This window comes from Anoplolepis gracilipes, chromosome 1, assembly GCF_047496725.1.
Source record: "Anoplolepis gracilipes chromosome 1, ASM4749672v1, whole genome shotgun sequence".
NCBI classification, from domain to species: domain Eukaryota; kingdom Metazoa; phylum Arthropoda; class Insecta; order Hymenoptera; family Formicidae; genus Anoplolepis; species Anoplolepis gracilipes.
Genome location: NC_132970.1, coordinates 3,713,915 through 3,739,173, shown reverse-complemented (window position 1 = coordinate 3,739,173; position 25,259 = coordinate 3,713,915). Strand labels below are relative to the sequence as shown.

Below are 25,259 nucleotides of genomic sequence, written 5' to 3'. Positions count from 1 at the left end.
AATTATATTTGTGATTATATTTGGCAATGGGATTTAAATTTTCTAGAGGTATTGCTTAGAATCTTGCTGCTATAAATTCTATATGTGACAAACACTATTCTAACACTTTTACTATTTTTATTGTAAAAATAGTAAAAGCGTTTACTATAACCGAACACTCAAAAAAATATTTTGCTAATGTAGATAGATTTCTAGATGTCTGAATTAAAATTTATTGCTATTTTTTGTATCTGTTAAAATAGTGTTTGTCACATATAAAATTTATAGCAGCAAGATTCTAAGCAATACCTCTAGAAAATTTAAATCCCATTGCCAAATATTAATCACAAATATAATTGTTCTTAACAATAGACCTTAAAGATAGGCATCACAGAAAAATTTTTCATCTAAATTACACTAATAGTACAGATATATAAATTCTGTCTCTGTCATTTAAATTGATTAAGTACAAAACATATGCAGTATTTGCTAATAATTTATCTGTTTCAGTTAATTTTTTACACTTAGAAAATTTTTGTTAAAGTTGCAAGATCATTTTTTGAGTGAACCGTAACATCATCTGTAGATTCAAAACTTTTGGAAGAAAAATTAAGATCAAAGATCGGATTCAATAATACGCGACTGAAATTAATGATCGATCAGAGAAAGAGAGAGAGAGAGAGAAAAAGACAGAGATAGGAGCGTAATTTCTAGACAGAACGAATTTTGCGGTACTCCTCGCGAAGTCGTTCGTACAGTTGAGGCGTTCGCGGTCTTTCGAAAGTGATGACCCCGCGAGCGGTAAAGGTGCGTGCAGCTGCTTCCTCCTCGGAAAGCATTTTATACGTATGGAACAACACTAATGCGATGGAGATTAGCTTACCTGGGTTCCCATGAACTATTTTTGAGCTTAATCGTTGCGCTGATCTGCTGTTATACGCCGTACGAGGCGCTGCGTTGTAACAGATAATTACTTGCGTGGCGGGGGATAGACGTTCCTGGATCGCTAATGAGCCTCTCTGGAATATTATCGATGCGCGTACGGTAGCGTGCTTATAACTGCTCCTTTTCCCGAGGACGAAGGTTTTTTTTCCAACATTATCGTCAGAAATGATTTGTTTTTCCAGACTATAAATAATAAATATACATACAAATAAGATTCATTTATTGGTGTTTGCTTCGCAAGCCAAAATAACGATACTTTATCATTTTTTAGTCTCGATTTTAAATTATCGTAAAAATCTTGTATTGCAAAATATATACACTAAGGAAAAAATTAAAAAAACTACTTTTTTCCATATAAAAAAGGCCAATTTTCAAGTAGTTACATTGTAAGAAAGCAACGTCCATCGATTGAACAAATTTTTCAAGTTTCTCCAAGAATATCGAATTAAAAAAGAATCCTAGCACGATTTCATTAATTGGGTGTCCAAGAGAAGAGTTTTAGCTTTAATTTCTTTTTTTAATGAATGTTCTATGATTTTTTTCGCCGAGATATTTATTATTAAAGCAAAATCGAGATATTGACTTTGAACGCTTATAACTAGTGAAAAAATGATTGTAATAATCATTAATTTAAGTTTTTGAAATGTACAGAAAAAAAAATTTAACATTCTGGCCTTTTGTACAAATAACTGGATTGCTTTTTACTTGTAAATGTTATAAAGGCATGAAAATTTTACCGTTTTTTCGTTAACTTTCATTAATTTAAATAAAAAAGATGAAAATGCAATTTTTATTTGATTTTTAAGTAACAATTACGCTTTGAAAATGAATAATGATTGAAAAAACGATAGGAGCATTTTAAAGTGCTAACTTTTTTCTTTGAATTGCTTTTTTAATGATTATTGTACGATCATTCTTTCACTAGTTATAAGCGTTCAAAGTCAATAGCTCGATTTTGCTTTGATAATGAATATCTTGGCGAAAAAAAATTATAAAACATTCGTTAAAGAAAGAAATTAAAGCGAAAACTCTGCTCTTTAGCATCCAATTAATGAAATCGTGCTAGGATTTTTTTAAATTCGGTATTCTCGGACATACTTTTGAAAAATTTGTTCAATCAACGGAGGTCGCTTTCTTACAATGTAATTTTGCAACGAATAGAAAGAATTGAAATTCATTTAAAGATTTTAAAATTGGAAATTTCAAGCTTTGAAACGCTTTTTTATTAATCTTATTCAAATTATTTTTAAGAAAGTTGCAACTATTTGAAAATTGGCTTTTTTTTTATATGGAAGAAAGTGGCCCTTTAATATTTTTCCGTAGTGTATAATCTGTCGAAAGCTCTCTATCTCTCTGTCATTCGCCGACGCGTATCGTGTCTGGGTCACAGGTGAGAGATTAAAGAATCGCTCCCGACTTTTCTCTCTCCAGTTGAGAGCTCACGTGGAAATGGGATCGTACTTGCACGCAACCGTAATGATCGTCATCGATTTAAGTTGCGTCGATATAATGACCAATGTTAGATGCGTATAGTACGTTTGTTACTTTTCTCACGCGAAATGTACGAAAAATTTACGCAATTTGATGGCTAATTATTTATTTTAATTATCTTATTATTAGAATTTTAAAAGAATTCAACTCGCATTAAAAATATATGTGATCATGACACGAATATTTTCTCTTGGCATGATTCGCGTGATTCGAATAATGGCCTCGCTAAAATCGCACAGTAAAAACTATTGCAACGTCGGAAGTGGCAATGCCCGGCAAGAGCGTACGGTTCTCAAAGGGTTAATTGGGCATAGTAACTCTTCAGGTGACCAAGCTCCATGGGAGTGTGACGGAAAGAACCCGGTTTCGTGCGTGGAATTAAGTACAGTATTCACGTCTCCATTTATAACACCTTATAGACGAATGTGTCTTTTCACTCACCTTGCGACAGCGAGGAATGTCGTTGCGGCATCGACGTTCGTTATACCTTGCTGACAGCGAAATGATATCGCGTGTGATCGACGTCTTTCTATATACATATTACTTATATTATCTCATAAACGCATTAACATTTTTATCCCCCACGTTGTCATTTATTCAAATAATGTGAGAAAATAAAGGAAAATTTTATTTAATTTTTACATATTAATGTTATTTACAGACTGATTATTTAGAGATTGCAATGCTTTTACTTAAATCTGTAATACAAGGTACTTTTTGAATTTCGAATTAATGTTTTAACGTAGCAACTTTTATTTATGTGTAAGAATATATTGTGCGTGCATGCAACCTCATATGTGTGTACAGTCGTTTAATATCGATGATGTTGTACTGGGAACTTGAACCTTCATTATGCGCCGTCTCCAATCACGTGTGACAAATTATTCGCGCGTCACTTCCTTTAATGCACTGACGAGATTTTCACGGGGTACGACCTGACAGACAGTCTGACAGAGCCAGGCCCAATTCTCTATAATACGTACGCGAAAAAGTAACGAAATAATAATAGTTCACATGAAAAAGTAATGAAATAATAATTAATCAGAGATAATTTATTAAAAAATTCAACATTTTTAATAAAAAAAAAGAACTTATTTTATAATTGATTTTTCAATTAAATTTTATTTTTTAAAGCTTTAAATTATTGTAGCATTTTAATATTGAAATTTAAAAAATTGCGAAATATTAAATTATAGTCTCTTGCAGAGTATTCGTTAAAGAGAAGCGTTCTCCAGGTTTCTCACGGTATCAACGACTGGCAGAACAACTGACGTAACAAGTTTCATTAGGACATTTTTAAATCATGTGTGTATTTTATTGAATTTTCAATGTATTCAAAAGACTTTCAATTCAGTGCGTTTCAAGGACTCAATGTCAAAATGGCAAACAACGTCGCACGCGTCGCGCGATGTTCTCCCGCCGACAGTACACCATGCGGTTCAGGTCAAATCTCTCTCTCTCTCTCTCTCTCTCTCTCTCTCTCTCTTTCTTTCTCTCTCGAAATAGGATATATTAAAAGAAAAAAAAGGAGTATCATCCTTGCGTGTCGGAGCCGCGGCTGAGGTCGAGGAGCAGCGCGGTACACCACGACGCCACAGCACACGAGGCGGTCGTGCATAAGTCAGCACTCAGGATATTTCGTCATTTCCTGCTTCTCACGCGATACAATCTAAATTAACTATGTTCGCTTGGCTAGGCCTCCTCCCTCGCACGGAGAGTCTCGCATCTCTCAAGAAAATTTCTTATTTCCTAGCAAGGAGGGCCGCCGCTGTCGCCGCCGCCGCCGCCGCCGCCGCCGTGCGAGGTGCACGAGGGGACGTCGAGAGGACGAAGTCGAGGAGGCTGAAGACCCGGGGCTTTCACAACGTTCCCGTTTTGCGCCGTCAAGTGAGTAAGTTGCCGCTAACGCATTCCCCACGACTCGGAAAATCGGTCTTTAATATCCTCGCAACCGGAAGAGAGATTACGCGTCGCATATACCTGTTAAATATCGTCGCAGAATCTCGTTTGAACATCTAAACTCTATACTCTATCTATCTCTATCTAAACTCTACGATAAAAAAAAAGAGGAAAAGCGTAACAAGACACTGCTGAAAATGATCTCTATGCAAAATCTCTCGATATTAAAAATAAAATGTTAGCACGCTCTGTTGCAATGTAAACAAATGTCTCGTCGCCAAAAGAAAAGACGACGCCATGCGGTTTATATATTCACACACCGACCGGTTGCCAACTCGACTGTGACTTTTGCGAATTGTAGAGAATTCTAATTTGTGCGCCTTTCCTCCTCGGGGAGAGGCCGTTTTACGGCTTGAACGAAGCATCCGCGAAGGAAGTAGGGCGTAAAGTGCCTTGAACTTTGAACCGCACTTTTTTTTTTAAATGACGTGAATGGGAAACACACGGCAATCTATGTGTCAGCATACAATTTATTAATAGTCTTAGTTCTTTGTCAGTTAAGTTAATCTTCGATAATCAAAGTAAAAATTAAAGAAGAAAAAAGAGAGAGGCAGCCCAGTGTTTTTATAATTGTTTTTATTTCTACTTTGGATGTCGTAATCAAAATTCTCCCACGATATAATTGATCATAAAACATCGTGTAAAGATTTTAGTCTCATTCTCTATATTTTATGTGTTTCGGAAATTAGTACTGTGAATTTTTTTTTTCCAAGTCTTTTTAGCTTCCTAAAAATATTCGTTAAAGGTTAAAGGCTTCAATTAATTCGTGCGAGAGCTTTTACGCATGGCTTTAATTTTGACGAATGTCTGACCAGTGATGGAGCGCATCACTTGCTTGATGGTTATACCCCTTGATATATTCCTCTCTTCCGCCTTGTGTTCACCGTAACTCCTATACGCGGGAAAGACTTGAGAATCGCGATTAAACGACCAGCGACACGCGCGATGATCACGATCGGACGAGCTTTCGCAATTTTGTAATTACGATCGGGCGATTAAGTCGCGTTTTTCCTTGGAATCCGAGGTGGTAGCACAAACTTCAAAGAACGCGCGAAAGAAAGGAGATGATATCGACTACGAGTGTGTGAAGCGCGGAAATGTTGCGCGGAGAGAACACGCGCGTGAGCAGTAAAAGAAAGAGAGAGAGAGAGAGAGAGAAGGAGGTGCAAATACACGCGTTCGTAGAAACGGGGGAAATATACGGGTGTTTTGCATAGAACAAGGACATGCTTCTCTTTCCTTTTTGACGTTGTTCAAAGTTACGCTCAATCAATGACGTTTATCGCCATGCGTTATCGTATATCGACTCTAATTGCCGATAATGGATAATTTTCCATCTTGAAAATTTTTTTAATACCCTAATCGACTACACTCATCTTTGCCATATCGTCTGGTTCGTAGATTCGCGCAAAACGAGGCCATCGTCGCGTGTGACGTGTCACGATATGTCACGCGCACGCACGTACTCCGGACGTACGCGATCGGTCCCCGTGCCAGTGGCGTTTCCAACAAATTAACGGCCGATATCTCTCGTCGTTTTACCCTTCTTCCTTTGCCTTCTGGCTCCACCTCCCGGCTCCGACGTGTCCGGGCCGGCTTGTGAGAGGAGCGCGCGAAGGCAACATCCGCGCGCGCGCGCGGGGACCGCGGGCGCGCCGGGAGAGAGATCATTTTTGCCACGTATTTGCAAACTGAATAATAAATACCGCGGATGTATGTACGTGAAAGAGCAACGCGTTCCGCCTTCACGCAACTCGCGCTTAGCGCGGATTGGTCGCACCGGCCGCGAGGGGACGGCGATATTCATTCCGTCGTCTCTCCTCCGCTCCGTGGACCTACTTTGTACACGCACACGCGCCTACTTCGCGGGTTGCACGTGCAGGATCAATTCGCGTGGAGGGGACACGTATGCACGCCGTTGTGTGCACCGTCTATCCTTCTCTTCCTCTCTCTTTCTCTTTCTCTGTCTCTCCGTTCCCGTCGCAGAGCGAAGAGGCACTCTGCTCGAACGAGTCCGTCTTCTATGTCTCTCTCTCTCTCTCTCTCGCTCCTTCTCTCCTCGATCTCTCCCTCTCTCGCCTTTCTCTATTTCCCTCCATCGCTCGCTAGCTCTTTCTCTCGTTTTTCGATTTCTTCTTTTATCGTCCTACTCCATTTGGTCTTGTATAGATTGCGTAGATATGCATTTTTCTCTAGCTTTTTTTATTTAATTATTGTATATTTATTTTTACAAATTATACTTTTTATTTTATAACAATTTAATACCTAAAATTACTGCGCGCGATAATCTTTCCTTTTCTTCTTCAATTAATTTTATATCGCTTTAATATTTAGTTGTTATACTTTTATATCTAATACTCTTTTATTTTTCTATCGTATATATATAATTTTTATTCTCGGAAAAATTCTTTCGAAAAAATACAATAAATATCATTCTCTTGTCTACGTCTAATTTCTTCATTCGGTCCTTGGCAGCCAAAAAAGTATACGTACCTGCATAACCACAGACGAATACACATTCATTCTCCGACAAATGCTTTGCTCAATAGGTTCTGTCTCGTTGCATTTTTGGCATCTCTAAATCTCTAAATCTGTCATTTAGGGAACAAGAAAGAGGAGACTTTGTAGGAGGAATTTAAAAATTTCAAGCTAAGATTATTAATGCTAATACTCTTTTTTAATGTATAATAAATGCTTAATAATAATACGCCAGGAAGAAGATGCATTTTGGAATAATAATAATTTAAAGTGCCAGAGAGAAAGAAGGAGATTAATTGTGCAAAGATATCAAATTTGATACAATAGATATAAATTTGATTTGCGAAAATACATTTAAATAATTTTTTTATCAGCATGCGTATATGCATATAAGCGAAAGAAAATACTGCGCATTGAAAAGGTAATATCATTGAAGGGATTGATAATAAGAAGCAACACGCGGAATATCAATGATAATACGCGAGCGCGTTCCCGTCACGGCTGTAGAGACTTCATTTCGTTTTAGGGATTGTTCGAATAGCATAAATATTTATGCGCGTACGCAAGCATTACGCGCTTGCCAGCGCATTAACGAGCACAATGCACCTATATCGTTTCATATACATACCAACTGCTCAGGTGAGTGACGGCCGCCCGAGCGTGTGATGTTTTTCTCAGTTTACTTTACGGTTCTTCGGGGATGTCGCCTTCTTCCGTATATCATCGCTTTTGTTTTGTGTTCTGTATTTCTATTTTTACACATCTTCAGGATGAATAATATAATACGCAGAGTGTCTCCGCTAAATCGTAATAAAATCGGCGACTTTCCTCGTGAAAAATATAAAGGACACTTTTTTTTGTATTAATGCAAAGAATTTAATTAATTTTCTATTTATTCCGGGAAATTCATTTCTCTCCGTTCGTTACGATTTACAAGATACGTATTTCACATTCTCAGTAGATTGTAACGGCCTGATAATAGTCTGCTAAATTATACGCATGAACAGATTAATGCGAAGAACTTTTTTTTTTTCGAATGTTTTCGTTTCTGTTTGTACGGCGCGGCGTAGCGCGAGACGGCTACGTCATCGAGATCGGTATCGATCGTATTATCGAAAGGGCAGTCGGTATGCAAGTCGAGCGAGTTAGCACGGTAACTGCCCCGTATCCTCTCTCGCGCGCGACTTGGTTCATAATCTTTTAAATATTTAATTTTCTACGCTCGGTTTTACATTCACTATAGCGTATCGGTGGCTACGCTAGACGAACTCGCACGTGTACAGATGTGTTCCAACTTATGCAAAAACAATTGTGCCGATTGTGAGCCGATCCATAGTTTTCATTCTTTCCTTAGAGAGGATCTCTATGGACATTCTCTCGATATGTCATTAAATAATCTATTAACTAAGTATCTCTCGAGAAGGATGCTCGATTTCTTTCACACAAACGGATACTACACTACGCAAAAAATTAAAGGGCCACTTTCTTCCATATAAAAAAAGGCCAATTTTCAAGTAGTTGCAACTTCCTCAAAAATAATCGGAATAAGATCAATAAAAAAGCGCTTCAAAGCTTAAAGTTTCTAGTTTTAGAATCCTTAAATGAATTTCAATTCTTTCCATTCGTTACAAAATTACATTGTAAGAAAGCGACGTCCGTCGATTAAACAAATTTTTCAAAAGTTTGTCCAAAAATACCAAATCAAAAATAAATCCTAGCATGATTTCATTAATTGGGTGTTAAAGAGCAGAGTTTTAGCTTTAATTTCTTTTTTTAACGAATGTTCTATGATTTATTTTCGCCGAAATATTCATTATTAAAGCAAAATCGAGCTATTAATTTTGAATGTTTATAACTAGTGAAAAAATGATTGTACAATAATCATTAAAAAAGCAATTTAAAGACAAACGTTAGCACTTTAAAATGCTTCTATTGTTTTTTCAATCATTATTCATTTTTAAAGCGTAATTGTTACTTACAAATCAAGTAAAAATTATACTTTTATCTTTTTTTATTTAAATCAATGAAAGTTAACGAAAAAACGTTAAAATTTTCATAAATTCTACAACATTTACAAGTAAAAAGTATCCAGTTATTCGTACAAAAGGTCGGAGTGTTAAGTTTCTTCTGTACATTTCAAAAACTTAAATTAATGTTTATCACTCGATCATAACTGGTGAAAAAATGATCGTACAATAATCATCAAAAAAGCAATTTAAAAGAGAAAAAATAACATTTTAAAATGCTTCCTATTGTTTTACAATCATTAATCATTTTTAAATCGTAATTGCGCTGGGATTTTTTTATTTCGGTATTTTTGGACAAACTTTTGAAAAATTTGTTCAATCAACGGACGTCGTTCTCTTATAATAAGTAATTTTGTAACGAATAAAAAGAAATAAAATTCATTTAAATATTCTAAAACTAGAAACTTCAAGCTTTAATTTTTTTGCGTAATGTACAAGCTTAATTTAAACATTACTCTCGACCATGCATACTGTATTTTCCATAAAATTCTCGTCGCCGAGAAAAAATCCTCTGAGCGTATAAAAGGAAATGCGCTCCAAGACTCATGTGTTAATTTGCGATGCATGATTTTGCGCGCACGGAATAATTAACACATCCCCTCTTACATACTTACTTTACACGGGATAAAGTTCGACGTAACGAAGCGTCCGACATTAACGAAGCGTTAAAGCGAGGCAGGTGTGTTGCATTAATGTAGTAAGACCGGGAGGAATATAAAATCGCATAATCGCACGAGAGAGGTCGCATTAGTAATAATAATGGGATAAAGATGCGATTTTTATACCGGGAGATAACCATTCTCGCGCGTAGTTTATATTTAGACTCGCGCTTAGAGTGAATTTATAGTCATTGCTATCGGGATCCTTTATGCACCGTCCCTTGGTGATATTGCGGTTGTGCCTACACTCCTCTGTACGCACCTCTCCTCTAGGTCGATGGTTCTCAAACTTTTTTTGCTCGCGACGCATTATTATCCCGCCACAAAGTTGAATCACCGTCAGAAACGCCAATTATTTATCGCATTTATTTTTTATTACACGCGAGACAAAGTTTGTACGAAAGAAGACGAGATATACATGGACTTTTTTTTTTTTCGAGATGTCTACAATAATCCTACAACGTAAATCTTTGAGAATCACTGTTCTGGACATAAAAGAGAGAGAGAGAGAGAGGGAGAGAGAGAGAGAGAGAGAGAGAGGGAGAGAGAGTAGAATATGCGTCTATATAATCTCTCTCGGCTTTTTTTTCACGCGCGTGTGATGACACCCACGTGGTCTCGCCGCGACTTGACTTCGCGTGCGCGCGATTCACATAGAGCCACCAGCCAATATTCTATATGGCCGCAACCTTTCTCCTTCTCGTGTGCTAATCAATCTATGTGCTTCCTACGCTTTTACGATTACGTAACCGCGGCATTGTGTGCTCGAGTCTCGGGTGAAATATTAAAAAAAAAAAAAAAAAAAAACGCGAAATCAAGAATCCCGTGCCTCGCATTCCGCGAACTACCACGAAACGCGGCTCCCGCGTGCGAACGCCGCTCTCTGCGTTCGTGTCTTTACGATATCTCATATTCCAATGACATTTGCGGGTACTTTCAAGTACCGGAGGATCGACTGTCGAAACGCCGCGCTTAGCTTTGCGTTATACGAAAGTGCGCGAAATTATTGGCGCGTTTCGCGACCGGAGGCGATTCGAATCGCTTGCATTGGGCGGCGATTAAATTCACTCTAATCAAATTTCCATAACATATAATTAGTATATTCGACGTAGTGCGTATAAAAAGCGATCGTTAAATATTTCCGAGCCATTGTTTAAGCTCGATATCTTCGGCTAGTATACATATCCATCAATTATCGTCAAATCAATTTGAGTGCGCCTTTCTTCTCCCAATATATTGCTTAAGTCAAAGCTTACTCTCAAAACTCTCCCTTTGAATATATATATATATATATATATATAAGTTCTCGGACTGAATTTTTAAATTCAATACTAGTGGCGCGATTTGCCTGTACTTTTGTGAATATGTTGAGGAAACTTATCGCGCACTCCGTGTAAAGTTTCAGCAAGCTACGTTCAAATTCAAGTAATATTGAAACGTTTCGTATGAACGGTGTTTGTGACGTGCGGGACTTTATTCATTGTAAAATGGATATCGATATGGAGCAACGTGTTGCAATTAAATTTTATTTTAAAACCTAACCAATTTGAATAACGACAGAAACGTCCGTCAGACTATTTTATTTTTCCAAAGATAAAGTTGCGGTTGAAAGGAAACGGATTTAACACGATTGCGGACATTCAAAAAGCAATAATCGAGAGGCTGAAGAACCGAGAAGCTTGAAAATGCGAGCCGACCAATGCATAGCGATATATGGAGACTATTTTGAATAAGCAATTTTAAATTTTCCGAGCATGCAGAACTTTTCGATTACTTTGACGGCGATGGCGACGGCGACGGCGCGAACGCACGGAGAGAAGATGCACGCCGCCTATGCACGGGCGGAACCGCGAGGCTGCGGTGCCTCGAGGGGGGCACTCGCTCGCTGCTCGCGCGGGGCACCTTCTCCCGCCAGGTACACCCGTGTTCACCAACACACGCACACATCCGCGAGTACATACGTATATACATGCAACGTGTGTGTCTAGACGCACAGGCACGCGCACACGCAGACGTACACGCACACGGAGATCTGTTTCCTCCTTGTACGCTCGACCGGTCGCAACACCGCCGCCGCGCCGCCGCTCGGTGTGTGCTCGTGGTGGTTCGCCGTGTTACGGGCCCCGGCCCCGGCCCCGGCCCCGGCCCCGGCCCCGGCCCCAGCCCGGCCCGAGTAGCAAGTCACCTCCGCTCACCTCGGCCCGACTTCAGTCCGCCGCTCGGCTCGAGTCGTCGTGCAACGTGCAACACGGAACGCGCAGGCAGAGCAGGCCGGCTCGCTGTCTCGCGCGCGCGCGAGACCCGACGTGTACGCACGCTTCCGATTAAACCGCGCGCTCGCAATTATACGACACGTGATACGAAATTATCGAGCGCGCGCGAATACCAAAACGCTCGGGTTAGAGTGCTGGGAGAGGAATCGGAGTATATTATATAGTATATTGGAGCGGACGTGTCCCGAGACGACAGGAAGATCGAGAGGATCGGTGGGCGCTCCGCAGAGATTCCGCAGAGGCCCGTTCTGCGCAGGCAGAAACGGAACGTGGTATTATGTCACACTCCCACGCGAGTGACGGCCGTCGCTGCCGCCGTCGCCGCTCCTGTTGCCGCTGCTGCTGCGAGGCCCAACATCCTCGTCGTTTGACATTTCCGCGGGCGCGCAACGTCTGACAGATCACGCGCTCCATTATTGTGGATGTTACGGTCGTCATTTTGTCCCGCTCTGGTGCGTGAGTCTCATTCGTCGTGACGAAATCGACGAGTGTTTTTCCGTGATTACGATAAGACAGCGCCGATCGACGGTGACTTATCATCGTTAAATCTCTCGAATCGTAGATCTCGAGCAAGATTGTTCCCGAATCACACGCATCGTACGGACGACGTATCATCTGATACCGCCTAGGAGGTGACAAAGGTAACGATATAGAGAGAAAGAAAAATATAGTCATTCGCGCGCGCGTTTTCCACGATCGAAACTGGATCGTCGAGCGGTGTCGCGTATCGATATGGCACGCGATACCGACGACTCTGACGCTCGATTTCGCCGCGTCGTATATCGTCTCGGGTCGGCGCAGCGCAGCGCGGCGCGGCGCGGCGGATCGATCGTGACGTCGGGGTATGAAATCGGTAATGAGCTGTAAATCTCCGGCTCCGGCGTGTACATCGAACCGCGTATGCGGGTGAGTCATACGTCACAGATACCGACGATACCCGCCGACACACGTGCGCGCACGCACACATACACGTAACACATTTGCCCATACGGTACACGCGCGGATACACATGTACATATAATATACGTAGACGGCACCTTCTCCTCGGCTTCGTATTCTTTTCCCTTCGCTAGAGAAAATCGAAGGAAAGGATAATAAGCGAGAAATACACTCTCTCTTACCCGCCGGCCGGTTCCGTGGTTGGCCGCGCGCGCGTGGGCGTAAACGAGAGAGAAAGACGGAGCGGGATGAGGAAAGAAAAGAGAGAAAGACGCAGCGTAGAGGCGATTTTCTGAAAAATCCACGGTGAAACCTTCGTTAACGTTCGGTTTAGACGGCACATAACTATCCGCGTACCGTCCACACCGCCCGCGGCAGATAATCCTGTTTCCATCGAATCGATTCGACTCGAAAATCGTCAATACGATCGGCGAAAGCGGCCCATGTCGAGACGAGATGAAGCATCGGTTTCCCTCAACAACGATATTATTTCGCGTCGTTTAATGCATCGAGAAAGAGGATAATTATATACCATACATGTATAGGCCGATTTTTATTTGTTTCCGATAATTTAGCACAATTGCACAAATCATTGCGATCGGTTTCCTTCGCGATCGCGCCTGCAAAATATCGACATTCGAGTCGCTGACGAAGCGAATTCGTCCTTGTCACGATTACGCGAATGACTTCTGAAAATTCGCGATAGGATCGTGCACGCGATCGATGCGCGGTATCGTCTTACTCGCGACTCGAGATCGAGACGGCATCACGCTATTCTCCATTATGCTAATAACAATACTTTTCGTCTCTTCTAATATATGCAGGAATTTAACAATTATTATTAAACCAGCATCTGCAAATTGCTTTCAAAACCGAACGAAAGAGAAGAATGTTTCTTTTTTTTCAAAAATTTAGACAAAGAGTTAATGCTGATAATTAATTCCCTTCCTCCCCTTTTTTTTCTAATCGATTGTATAGATTTTGCTCGAACAAATTTTCGTCGCATCTTTCACGTTATATTGGATAAATTTTAGACAATTTTTCAGAATATATCGAATCAACGCGACGTTTTATTATTATTAATTTTCGAAAGCTTTGTAATTTTGGCTCTTATTTTACTCGGGATATATAAACTATAGAATTAACAAGAGCCGGATCGAGCGACTCGGGCATTGTTTACATTGTGCTACAACGTTAATATCGACGATTCCTGAAACGAGCCTTTTCTCCGAATCACGCAAAATACCGAGATCGCTCGTACGTGACATTAGAAAGTAATGCCTTAATATATTGATTTATATCCCGTCGCTTTATCAAGAGATACCCGTCTCGGACGATCCCTCGCAACGGTGATGGCGCGTGCTCATTAACGGACCGCCACGTCCGTCACACGATTACGCATGTTACGCGTACCTATACTCGCGATCGAATACATGCAACTCTACGCCGAGTATCGTAAATAGAAAGAAAGAGAAAAAGAGAAAGAGAGAGAGAGAGAGAGAGAGAGACGGGGTGGGGGCGACGTAACAAACACGTCGCGCGCGCACGAGAACGAAAACAAACGCGACGTAGTGGGAGGGGCGGGGGGGGGGGGGGTGGGAGAGAATCTTACAATAATAAAGTTAGATTTAACGCGACGTTCTCTCGTTGTCGCACACATTCCTTCCTTGACTTTCACGACATCGGCATCCTCGCATACGCGCGACGCGACGTGTATCGATCTGGCATTGTGATTATTATTGCGTTATGCGTACGTGTCGTGTGTGCGTTTGTGCGTGTGCAGGCGGATTGAGACCTCTGTAAGCGACACGAAGAGACGTGTTATGCCTTCGCGACTTTATGATTTTCACCGCGTATGTACACGCATATTACACATCCCCGTCGGCGAACGCATTGTGCCGTTCAACTCGCTCGGCGACGCTCCAACGTATTATCTACGCGAGAATTGTTTCGCTCTTTCCTCCTTTTTTCTTTTTTTTTTCTTTTTTTTCTCTTTCCCTTCGCGACTTGTTTTCGTTCGGTTCTGTCTCTAATTAAACGCTGCGTAATATTGAAATACGCCGTAGGAATCTCTTGGAAAGATATTCCGGAAAGTCTCCGATTACGTTGGCGTCTGCTATCTACGTCCAACGTAACCATCCGGATAATTCGCGCACGAATGCAAAGATCACGCGAATATCGGGTTTCATAGCTTTCGATATTAAGACGTTTCGTACATTCGTAACATTTCGCGTTTAATTGCCATTTGTTTCGCATAACGAAACGTGTTACGGATATTTTACCATTCGCGAACCCGGTTATTTACTGGCGATTAATTCCCTCTATATATATACATATATATATATATATATATATATATATACGATATCGCGTGGCGTGATTAAACGTTCGATCGTTTAAACGGTTGGGATATACCGGATATATCAGTAGTCGACGATTAATCCGTCGCGAAAATTTAAACAACGAAATTGTTTCGACTATATGTGTATCTTTATTTTGTCTTTGTTGCGAGTCGAATTTATCAATGCAAGTTGAATTTATAACTTATTTAAAGATAACTTATTAGACGATAGACCGTGTGCTCCTTTTCGCGGCGTAGATTCAATTGGAAGAATCGATTATTCGATATTTACAAGTTTTATCGTAAACTCTTTCAAGAATATACATTTGTATCTATTGGTACTTTTTAAATAACTTTCTTATCATGATTATTACTGGCAAACATGAATCGTTATCGGATTTCCATCAGTCCCTTTTTTCTTAATTTTATTAAATATAATAAGGATTTTTTTAAGAGTTGTAAATATTATTAATCGATACAATAAAAAAGTTTTGTTGGAGCAAAAAATCAGTATACGTAATTGCTTAACCAATATCTTACTCTAATTAAATTTCTCCAATCGTATCTTAATTGTGCGATATTTATTAGCGATTATAAATATCTTGGATAATTCCTGACAAATACGATACACAGACGTTTCTCAATCTTTCGATCCGCGTTTTAAATTCTTGCCGTCATAATTTTCTCAATCACGGGCGAGAAAAAAATTCGATTCGACGATATTATTTTTTGCGCGATGGAAACTCGCGTGCGCGAATGATTATAGTCATTTTCGTAGATATCTTTACACGAAGGCTATTAACGTTGAATCGCCGAAGCACGAATAGAAGTCGATCGCGATATCCAGATGCCGATCGTTATCCGACGCGACTTTTCGAGCCCTTCGATTATGTGAGCTCCCCCCTCTTTAATTTGTTTACGGTTAGAAATTAAATGGACACTTTTATTAAAACCGCGACTTTAAATGGCATTTAAAATCGAGAAAACGAAGGAAGGAGTTATATAACGCAAGATTTAGTTGTTCCGTTAGAGGTATCTGAGCGCGCGATTTCAGAGCCATTGAAAAAACATGCGCCTAAAAATATTCCATAATTTTCTGCCGCAATGATATTAATCTATGCTTTGATGTGCTTTTTCATGTGCGATCGAGCGAGCGGAAACGGAAAATTAAAATTCACTAATACAAATAAATGTATTTCAAATGAAATTGTATTTGTATATATATATATATATATATATATATATTTCGCGCGATGTTAAAAATAAATTCATCGTCATTTATAATCGTTGCAATAATTATTTATTCTTTTGTTATCATCTAGAGAAATTGCCGTTCCGTTGTGTTAACCCAACGGCGAAAATAATTCGAATTTAAATTCAAAACGGTCATCGACATGCAAGTCGCGCAGAGAATCGTCTCTGTTTTTAATAACCGCCTATCGATCATCCGTCTAAATACGTACACGTCATTAATACTCAAGTAAATGAATCTATTTTCCATGATTAACAGGCGACGCGCGTGCGAATGGAGGATCGCCCTGCGAGCTAAACGGACGATTTCGCGCCGACCTCAGACGTATATTCGCCGACAGGACGATGTCATTGTTGTGAGTGTCGCGTTTCCTTATACGTAGATGCGAGAGTGCGAGTGAATTACAAAGGCAGAAAAAGGGAGAGAGAGAAAGAGAGAAAGAGAGAGAGAGAGAGAGAGAGAGAGAGAAAGAAAGAGAGCGAAAAAAGAGAAGAAAACGGAAGGACCGAGAGAGGGAGAAAGAGAGTGCATCAAATGCGTGTGAAATGGATGGTACGCCAAAGAAAAGCGAAGCAGTGCTAATATATGGATGCCCATGGGTGGAACTTGGCCGAAATGTGCCAGCGTTACCATCACGCTATTCCGGCAGCGGCGGCGCAGAATTCCTCCTCGCCAGCTAGGGATCCCTCGGCTGCCATCGTGCAAGGCTTGTCAACCGCCACGCACATCGATCAAGCGAGCCCGTCTTATTCTCACTACACGTAAGTAAAGTACATCTCTTCTTTTAATCTTACATTTATTTTACGACGCATCTCGAATTTTCGCGCGAATATTAATTTCCGAACGCGCTCTCTGAATTTTTTATAAATTCACAATAAATGTGTAAAACTTTGACGCTCTCGTCGCAGTTTTTGTCGCAAATGGGGAGACTCTTCGAGGGAAAAAAAAAAACAAAAAAAAAAAAATCAAGCTCTCGCATTTCGGCGCGCGTGGCCGGGCCTCGCGTATCGCGGGCTTATCGCGGGACCGTCCGGGGCCCCGTTCTCTCAATTGTATCGCGTATATATTAATAACGATACGGCGAATTAGGGATAAGTATACGACCGCGCGGTCAGGCCCCCGGTAATCCTGTTATTAGCGCGGCGATTAGGGGAAGATGATCCCCGGGCAAATTGCAGGGGCGTATACCGCGCGTGTTTGGTTAACATAATCGCCAATTGCGCTATCGCCGATCCGCGCGAGTCTCTCGAGACACGATACACATATATGCATGTATATACGTGCGAGGCGATGGATGGCGTTTCTCTCAACCCCCTCGTCTCTTGGGAGATCGCGCGCGTCTCGTTTCCCTCCTTTTTAAATTTTCTTACTTCCCCCCTGCCCCCCATCTCCTCCTTCTCTTCCGCGCCCGCGTCCTCGAGATGTTGGTGTGTTGAAAATCCATTAAATTGCAGTTTACGCTCGAGATTCAATGTTTCACTATCATTACGTCGTACGAAGGCAAAGAGGATAAAAGTGACTCTCCCTCTCTCTCTCTCTCTCTCTCTCTCTCTTCCGAGACCCTTTGGGACTGTTAAGGAGGAGGTTGAGAAAATAGCATGCCCACTGCTGGCATGCGTTTCTAACGTATCGTATAATTTCAGCTATTTCTTATCTCGTTTGCCCGCAGTCTTATTTGCTTGTGTTTTCTTATACGGCATATTTTTGCGAGAATTTTAATATTCAATATTCATTCTTTACGCTTGTGCGTGTATAAAAACTATTGAGATTTGATTGGCGAGAGGCGTAAAAAATATCGCAATTTGCTATAAAAAGAGAATTTATTGCCTTAAGAGTCGACAGAAGACTGATCCGTAATTCTTATATTTTGGCCGAAGTACAAAGAATATCGCGATAAACTATGATATTCGTAATCAGCAGAATTCGTTTCATGTACAGAGCGATTTTTTTGAAAAAAAAAGTCGAAATTAAATTAATAATAAAACTTCTAAAAACGTGCTACTGACCGCGAATCAGGTGTAGCTGTCCCCCGAATTGATTCTATTTATTCTAAATTTTTAAGAGCATAAATGTAAAATTTGTCTCTGTAGTTTCTCATTTTTGTAAAAAATATAAAAAAAATATAAATATATAAATTTGACTTTCTCGAGGCTAAATATTAGAACTATGAAGGTTTAAAGTACAGCTAACGAATCGGTGTTGGTAGCACCGCTTGCTAAGGAAAGACAACACTGTCGTCCTTGTCTCTCTTGAAGTACAATGATGTTTGTGCATGTATGTACAAACATACACCAACATTGACTGAGAATTCATTTTTCAATATTGGTGACAGTGAGGCTGAAATTTTCTCATCAGTCCTGTCAACTCTTAAAGATAGTGTCATTCCTATCTATTTAAAAAAGTTTTAAATTTTATGTATAATTCAGATCTCTAATTTAAGTTTATTATATACGTATGTGTCGCGCGCGGTTAAAAATTCGTAGAAGAATATCGATGCGTTTCCTTTTTCGACCGCGTTTCCTGACAACAAAAATCAGCTTCATTAAAATGGTTCCGTCCGGTTCCCATTTGTTGCTCCCAGCCGTCGCACGGATCGCGTACCATGTCACATTATTTCATATACGTACGCACGCACGCACGCACGCACGCACGCACGTATACATATCAGACATATTCCAGCAGATTTTATTCGAAACTTTAGTAAAAAAAATTGGCAAGTTTTAACGTGTAATTTGTACTTTCCTTTTAAACTCTAATTTTTTTATCGAGATTTTTATAAAATACAAAACTTGAGTTTAATTGAAAAAAAGATTCATGTTATTTATTTTTGGCCTTTATTTCTGTGAATTTACGATGACGTGGATCGCTCGAAGAACTTGGTCGCAGTATACTTTAAACACCTCGGCGTACAATTCTATAATAACGTCGATACATGTTCGCTTGTTGATCGATTCTTGTATTTACAAAGGTGAATAAAAATTTCCAATCAAATACGAGAACAAAAGTGCTCGAGAACTTTTTCATCCCCTCCGGCATCGATCGTTTTTATCTTGTGGCGATCTCTCAGAAACGTTTATTTCTCATCGCATCAGTGGGGATTTCCTTTCGTTTGACCCAAGATAGCAATATTAGTCGTTAATTTAAAATATCAGTCACACTTGTTTCAAGTATCCTTATGGTACGTGCTGCGGCATTTTAATTTGACGTTTCGCGCAAAGGCAAATTATGTCACGCGAGCTTAACTTTTGTTCTTCCGCGTGATAAGAATTAATATCTCGATGCGGTTGTCGCGCTAGCCTACTCGAGCCGGAGTCGAGGCTCAATTTGCAAACATCGATTATATCGGCGAAACGTCAATAATTCCATGAATGACACGCTACACCACCCAGCATAGGTCTCGGTTTTTCTCAGTACTCGACAGCTGGAAATAGTCCTCTTCGAAAATTATCTGCTGTTTTTATGACTCGGTTGGCTTGATGGATTCGGAGCGGGATTTTGCAACTTTTTGCTTTCTGCGTCTGACAATGAATGCGAAATCGAAGAAGTGCTTGTTATGGAGCGATGACGTCGCGCTTGACCCCTGGCGTGATGCGTGTCGCTGACGACCTTGTAATTTCTACGATTGCGGTGACTCAGATCGGTGACTTGACGATTAAACAATGACTCGCAGTTAATTACGGATTAACAGTCAGTTGTAGTTATTCGACGTATACTAAATATAGGCGCTCGACGCCGATTTACCGTTTTATGAGATATGTTGCGTCTACATACCACACGATTGAATTCCCTCATTTATTATATATTATTTAATCAAAGATTCGAAATTCTACATTATATATATATATATATATATATATATATATATATATATATATATATTATATAATATATATGCGTATTATAATATATTAGATATTATAATATCATTTAAATTAGAGAAAATAGCATCGGTTCTGCATTCTGTTTTTTTTTAATGCTATAATTATCGTTCTTGTAACGAATGTGAAAAAGATTACGAGATAATAAACTTACATTTGCATTGTAAATATAGATTGCTGCGATAAAAAGTTTGATGGCAAACTTGTGTGTCAAACGACGCCGCATCAATCAATTTTCGATTCACGGATATGTCAGTACACACGTCAGTACACACGTCAGTACACACGCGCTATTCGTCGGGATTTTAGGATGATCGTAAATCTGTAGTGCATTAAACAGTAATAGCAATAGCGACTTATCGACGGATCAAAACTCATTTGCAACTACGTAAATTTGCATCATTGAAAACAATGGCCGCTTGGATTAATGAATTAAGATAATTAACTCTTAAAGGTTACATATGGGTCATTTTGATCCTCTCTATTTTAATAGATTATTCCGCAGACCTTAATATATATAATCGATAAGAAAAATGTTTAAAATTTACTTTCTAACTTTTGTTATTATACATGTCATTTTCGGCCAGGTCAAGGAAGATATATGTATACATTTTTTTCAAGCACTTTGAAAGCTAAAACTGCGATCCATATGTGATCAGGAATAGAGCAGAAAAAATATATAACTTACAAGCAGGTTAAATATCCCGATACGGCAAATACCGGATATTATTTCTGATTCACGTTTCGTTGGGAGGGGGGGGGGGGCGGGAAATCAAAAACGTTTTACAAAGAAAGTTTTCGAGATATCGTAAACAGATAATAATTGCGTAATATTTATTTGCACGAGCGTGTGTCTGTGAAAATTCCATCGTCCTCTCAAATATTGGCGTAGAATTTTGACGAACCGTTATTTCGACACTTTCTATTCCCGACACAGTTCCGCAATTAACGCAACCGTATTCCGGGGATTAAGCGGCCGCTATATCCTTTGGAGGCTAGCCTGGGAATTTTCGTCGGTCGACGGTATCTCCGGTCGTATCGCGCGCGGACACCTCTTGCAGAGGTGCTGTGTAGAAATCTTGGATTCTTCCTTACTCGGTCGCAGGAAGTCGTACGTAATGGCTCCGCCGTTGGCTCTGAGGTCAGAGAAGGTATATACGAGACGGGGATACACACAACGAGAGACGTATACCTACGAACGAATGAACGGATGGACGGATGGACGGATGGACGGATGGACGGACGTACGGACGGACGGGACGGACCGACTCTGCGGCGTCCGTTCCGCAGTCTTAAACAACCCGTAAAGGTTTCGGGGATGCCGCTTTCTTCGTTCTCAAATCTGAAACGCGCCGGAGCGTTAGTAGTGCAGAGGTGAGCGGCTGGGGTCGTCACTTCCGCTTACCAACCGAACCAGCATTGGGTATTCGATTTAAAAGTTTAATCAGGGGCTTATAAAATTATAGTGTCCGCATCTTGCTTTGCTCGCGCGACGAAGGAATTTCGCCGCTCCTTATCGGGTAAGGATTATATTATTAGTGCGTGAACGAGATTTGCATTTTGATTCGAATCAAAACCCGTCAAGTCAAATATATCATTGTCGTTATAAATATTGTTAATTTCGCGGCGCGAAATGTGTGTTTTAATAAACAAGCGTCTCGGGTATAACGGCACATCTCTCCCGTCGCCGTGCGATTTATTTATGATTGGCGCGATTGGCTCCGCACGCGCATTTCGCGTATCGGCGCGAATACAGATCGATTCTCCACCCACACGTGTACGCGACGACTGCGTACGTAATGGCTCCGCACGAGCACAATAGTATATATATATATATATATATATATATATATATATATATATACTATATATATTGTGTTATACGTACGCGTATAACAACACGTGCGTGCGTGCGTTTCGCCACTTTTATGCGAATGTACCGCGTCTCGTCTCGTCTCGTCTCGTCTCGTCTCGTCTCGTCTCGTCGCGTCGCGTCGCGTCGCGTCGCGTCGCCTTGTCGAGCAATGCAAGGGTGTGTTCGATCCGCGCGATTATTTGAATAAAATGCGCCACTACGTCAGAGACGCGAGTTTCGAAAGCTTTCTCCGGAGCTATACTTCTCTTCGACAGCCTGACAGTCCCCCTCCTGCCCCCTCTGTCGGGGCCTGGCCCAGGAGGAGAATGCGGAGGGAAGGAATAATTTATCCAAGGGGAGAAACAAGTGTGTCGTTGACGAAGAGAAGGACTCGTGCGAGCGTCTGCTCCGGTTGCCGGCCTCTGTGTGCCGAACCGTGCAGGACGCAGGACGCGGGCGGTTTTTCTTTCCTCTCGAAGGAGAGCACCGCGACGTGGAGATTCATGAGGCTCGACGAGTCGGACGGACGTGCCGATTTAGAGGATCGCCGCTGTTGTTGTTGTTCTTTGTCTCCTCGCTCGGCCGACTCTGACGTACGCCAGTACGTATATGCATGTATATAGCTAGCGTGTAACTCTGCTCCGGTAGGTCGTGGCCTGGCGGCTCTTCCGAGCTATTTGTAACGTGGTAGACGCGTCGATGTGTGGAAGGATAACTGTCGCTTCTCCTTGACACGCTTTGCCGAACGTCTTTCGTCGCGGTATCTTGGAATTTTTTGTCAATATCTAGATCGAAGATTTTTCGGAGAAGCTATCTCTCTCTCTCTCTCTCTCCTTCTCTCTTTCTATTTCTTTCTTTCTCAAACTTTAAATGATCGAAATGGTTGTCTTAGATGACAGGAAAAAGCAGCGGTCAAGTTTAGCCCCTCATTATTCGGGAAAAAATGGCTCCAAAAGGTACATATTCTATCGAATAAAATGATTGTTAGAAATCCATAATTAATCTACCCGTAGCTACAATTTTATTGTATTAAAAAAATAATTTAATATTTCAAATGGCACAAAAAGGAAGTGAAAAAGCCAATGAGAGCCTGGCTCCGTCGCATTGGAAATCTGAAATTACTCGCGATGACAAAGACAGCGGCTCTCTTTGTCATCGCGAAAGTTGGGAACGTTACACGCTCGCAACGCGATGCATCAGTGCCCGGCGATGACTTCTGGCGAATTAATATTTTCGAAACGACGCGTGTTCATTACATTCGCGGTTGGAGACCCGTGTGTGCTTCCTTCAACTCTCGGTACAATCACCCCACATGAATCATTAAAGAAACAATGCTGAAGGCAGTGGCGTATCTATCGTACGCGTGGGTGGTGCAGCTGCGCCGACGCGGGCGAAACCCGGGGAATCTTGGCCGCGGGTTTAACGGCTTTTAATTTTGTATCGTATCTGCTATCGCCTCGAGAGATTCCACGAGAACTTTTTATTATCGTCGATGAAAGTACCTTCACGAAGCACCGTTTAAAGAGCATATTTTTTTGTTTACTTACGTTATTATTATTATTATACCGTTTATTATTCTTTTTCCAATCTGAATCAATTTTATGTCTTTGGCAATTTATAGCTTACCGTTTAATTGATTTCTAAAACTTTTTTTGGCGAGTTTTCTAAACTTCACTTTTTAAGAAACGATATACCCCCCTTCCCCCCCTCTCCCCCCCCCCTATATGCAATCATATTCGATTTAATCGCGATAAAAACGCGTTCTCGCCTTGGTAAGCCGCGTGATTCGTATCGCTTCGTGTATCGATATGTCGAAACAGGAGCGCGCGGTTTTATCAGCGCGACCGACACGACAGAAGGCGAGCTAATTTCTTGCTACATAAGTATAAAGGGTGACAAAAACGTGCGAACGGTATATATATAGTTTCCGAAGTTTATTGAATGAAAATGCCGGCGGTATATTTTTTTGTGGTCGCGAGTCGCAGCATCTCGCCGAATCGAATGAAACAATGGCCATTATATGGAACATACTCGCGCGCGAGTGCATATACATACATTCCGCGGAATATCGTATCGCGTGCACGTGTGCATGCATTACATATGTCGTCACGGCTTGCTTAGGATCAAATAGACGGCCGTGCATGTGCGCGTGCGAGCGCGCGCGACAGACAGCTGTTCGTACCATTATGCTCGGCGCACGGTCGCATAATGCCTTAAGGACAATCGTGGGAATTCCATTAAGTGGCCTTGAATGGTTCATTCATGTCGATCAACTCTTTTGCTAACGGAACGGTTGACAGATCAATCGGCCGCTCGGGCACGAGAGCGACCCACGGGATTTCACTCGGCGCGCATCTCGCTCTCTTCGAGACGGAGACCGAGAGAGAAACCTAGCCGACTAAAGTCAATTACTATCGCGCAATCCGCGATACGAAATCGATCTCTCACGTCGCCCGCGATCATCGTGCTGGCTATCGGGTCTCAATAAGAAATCGAACGCCATTCCAAATCGATCGCAACCTTCCCGCTCTTATCGCCGCTTTATTCCTCTGGAGAATCGCGTTCGATGATACGATTATTCGCCGTGCTTCTTATCAATAAGCATTTAATATTTTACGTCGTTTTATTTTTTCTTGCAGGATGCTGGATAATTATGACAGGGGTGAGGTGACACCACCGCCACCGGTGAGCGGTTACGGCGGTTCCCCCGGACTCTTGGCCCTCCATTCCTCGCTTTACGCAACTCCCACGTCGAGGGCCTACGACATCGATTCCGGCATCGATGGCAATGACAGTTCGATGCCCATCGATACCCAAATCATCTCGGTACGTGTTTCTTTCTGCCAATTTCGAATATCGCTTGTACAGCATCTCGTTCTCCGCCATTTCTTCGCGCATACCGTCGTATTATATATACCTTCTCATGCGCGTTGTAAATACACCTACGTCTCTACGTTATTCACGACGATTCGTTCGCGTTGCAATCCTATTCGCAGACAAATGCGTGAGAATAAAGTCAAAAATCTCAGCCGCGCGGAACAATGGCGGAGGTACGATAGTAAAATCGTAAGACTCATTAATCTCACATTTTGTCCTGTCGCTTGTATTTCAACGACACGCCTATTATCGGCCAGTATAAATAAATATCTATTGTTCGCATTCCTTTCTCGGTAAGTACTTAAA

The 25,259-nt window shown here is 41.1% G+C and overlaps 1 protein-coding gene across 9 annotated transcripts in view; it reads left to right on the top strand.

Moving 5' to 3' along the window:
• LOC140669038 (uncharacterized) overlaps positions 1 to 25,259 on the top strand; it is a 51,050-nt gene that overhangs the window by 5,652 nt on the left and 20,139 nt on the right. Inside the window, exons 1-4 of one of the 9 annotated variants that reach the window (XM_072898861.1) lie at positions 11,757 to 12,263; positions 12,374 to 12,452; positions 16,602 to 17,104; positions 24,716 to 24,902. In XM_072898861.1, the coding sequence (XP_072754962.1) occupies positions 16,929 to 17,104; positions 24,716 to 24,902 (363 nt within the window). In that variant the 5' untranslated portion in view covers positions 11,757 to 12,263; positions 12,374 to 12,452; positions 16,602 to 16,928. Of the gene's footprint in view, positions 1 to 4,168; positions 4,307 to 11,756; positions 12,453 to 14,372; positions 14,604 to 16,601; positions 17,105 to 24,715; positions 24,903 to 25,259 lie in introns of those variants that run through there. The other 8 variants (XM_072898615.1, XM_072898526.1, XM_072899203.1 and 5 more) reach the window with 8 other exon arrangements.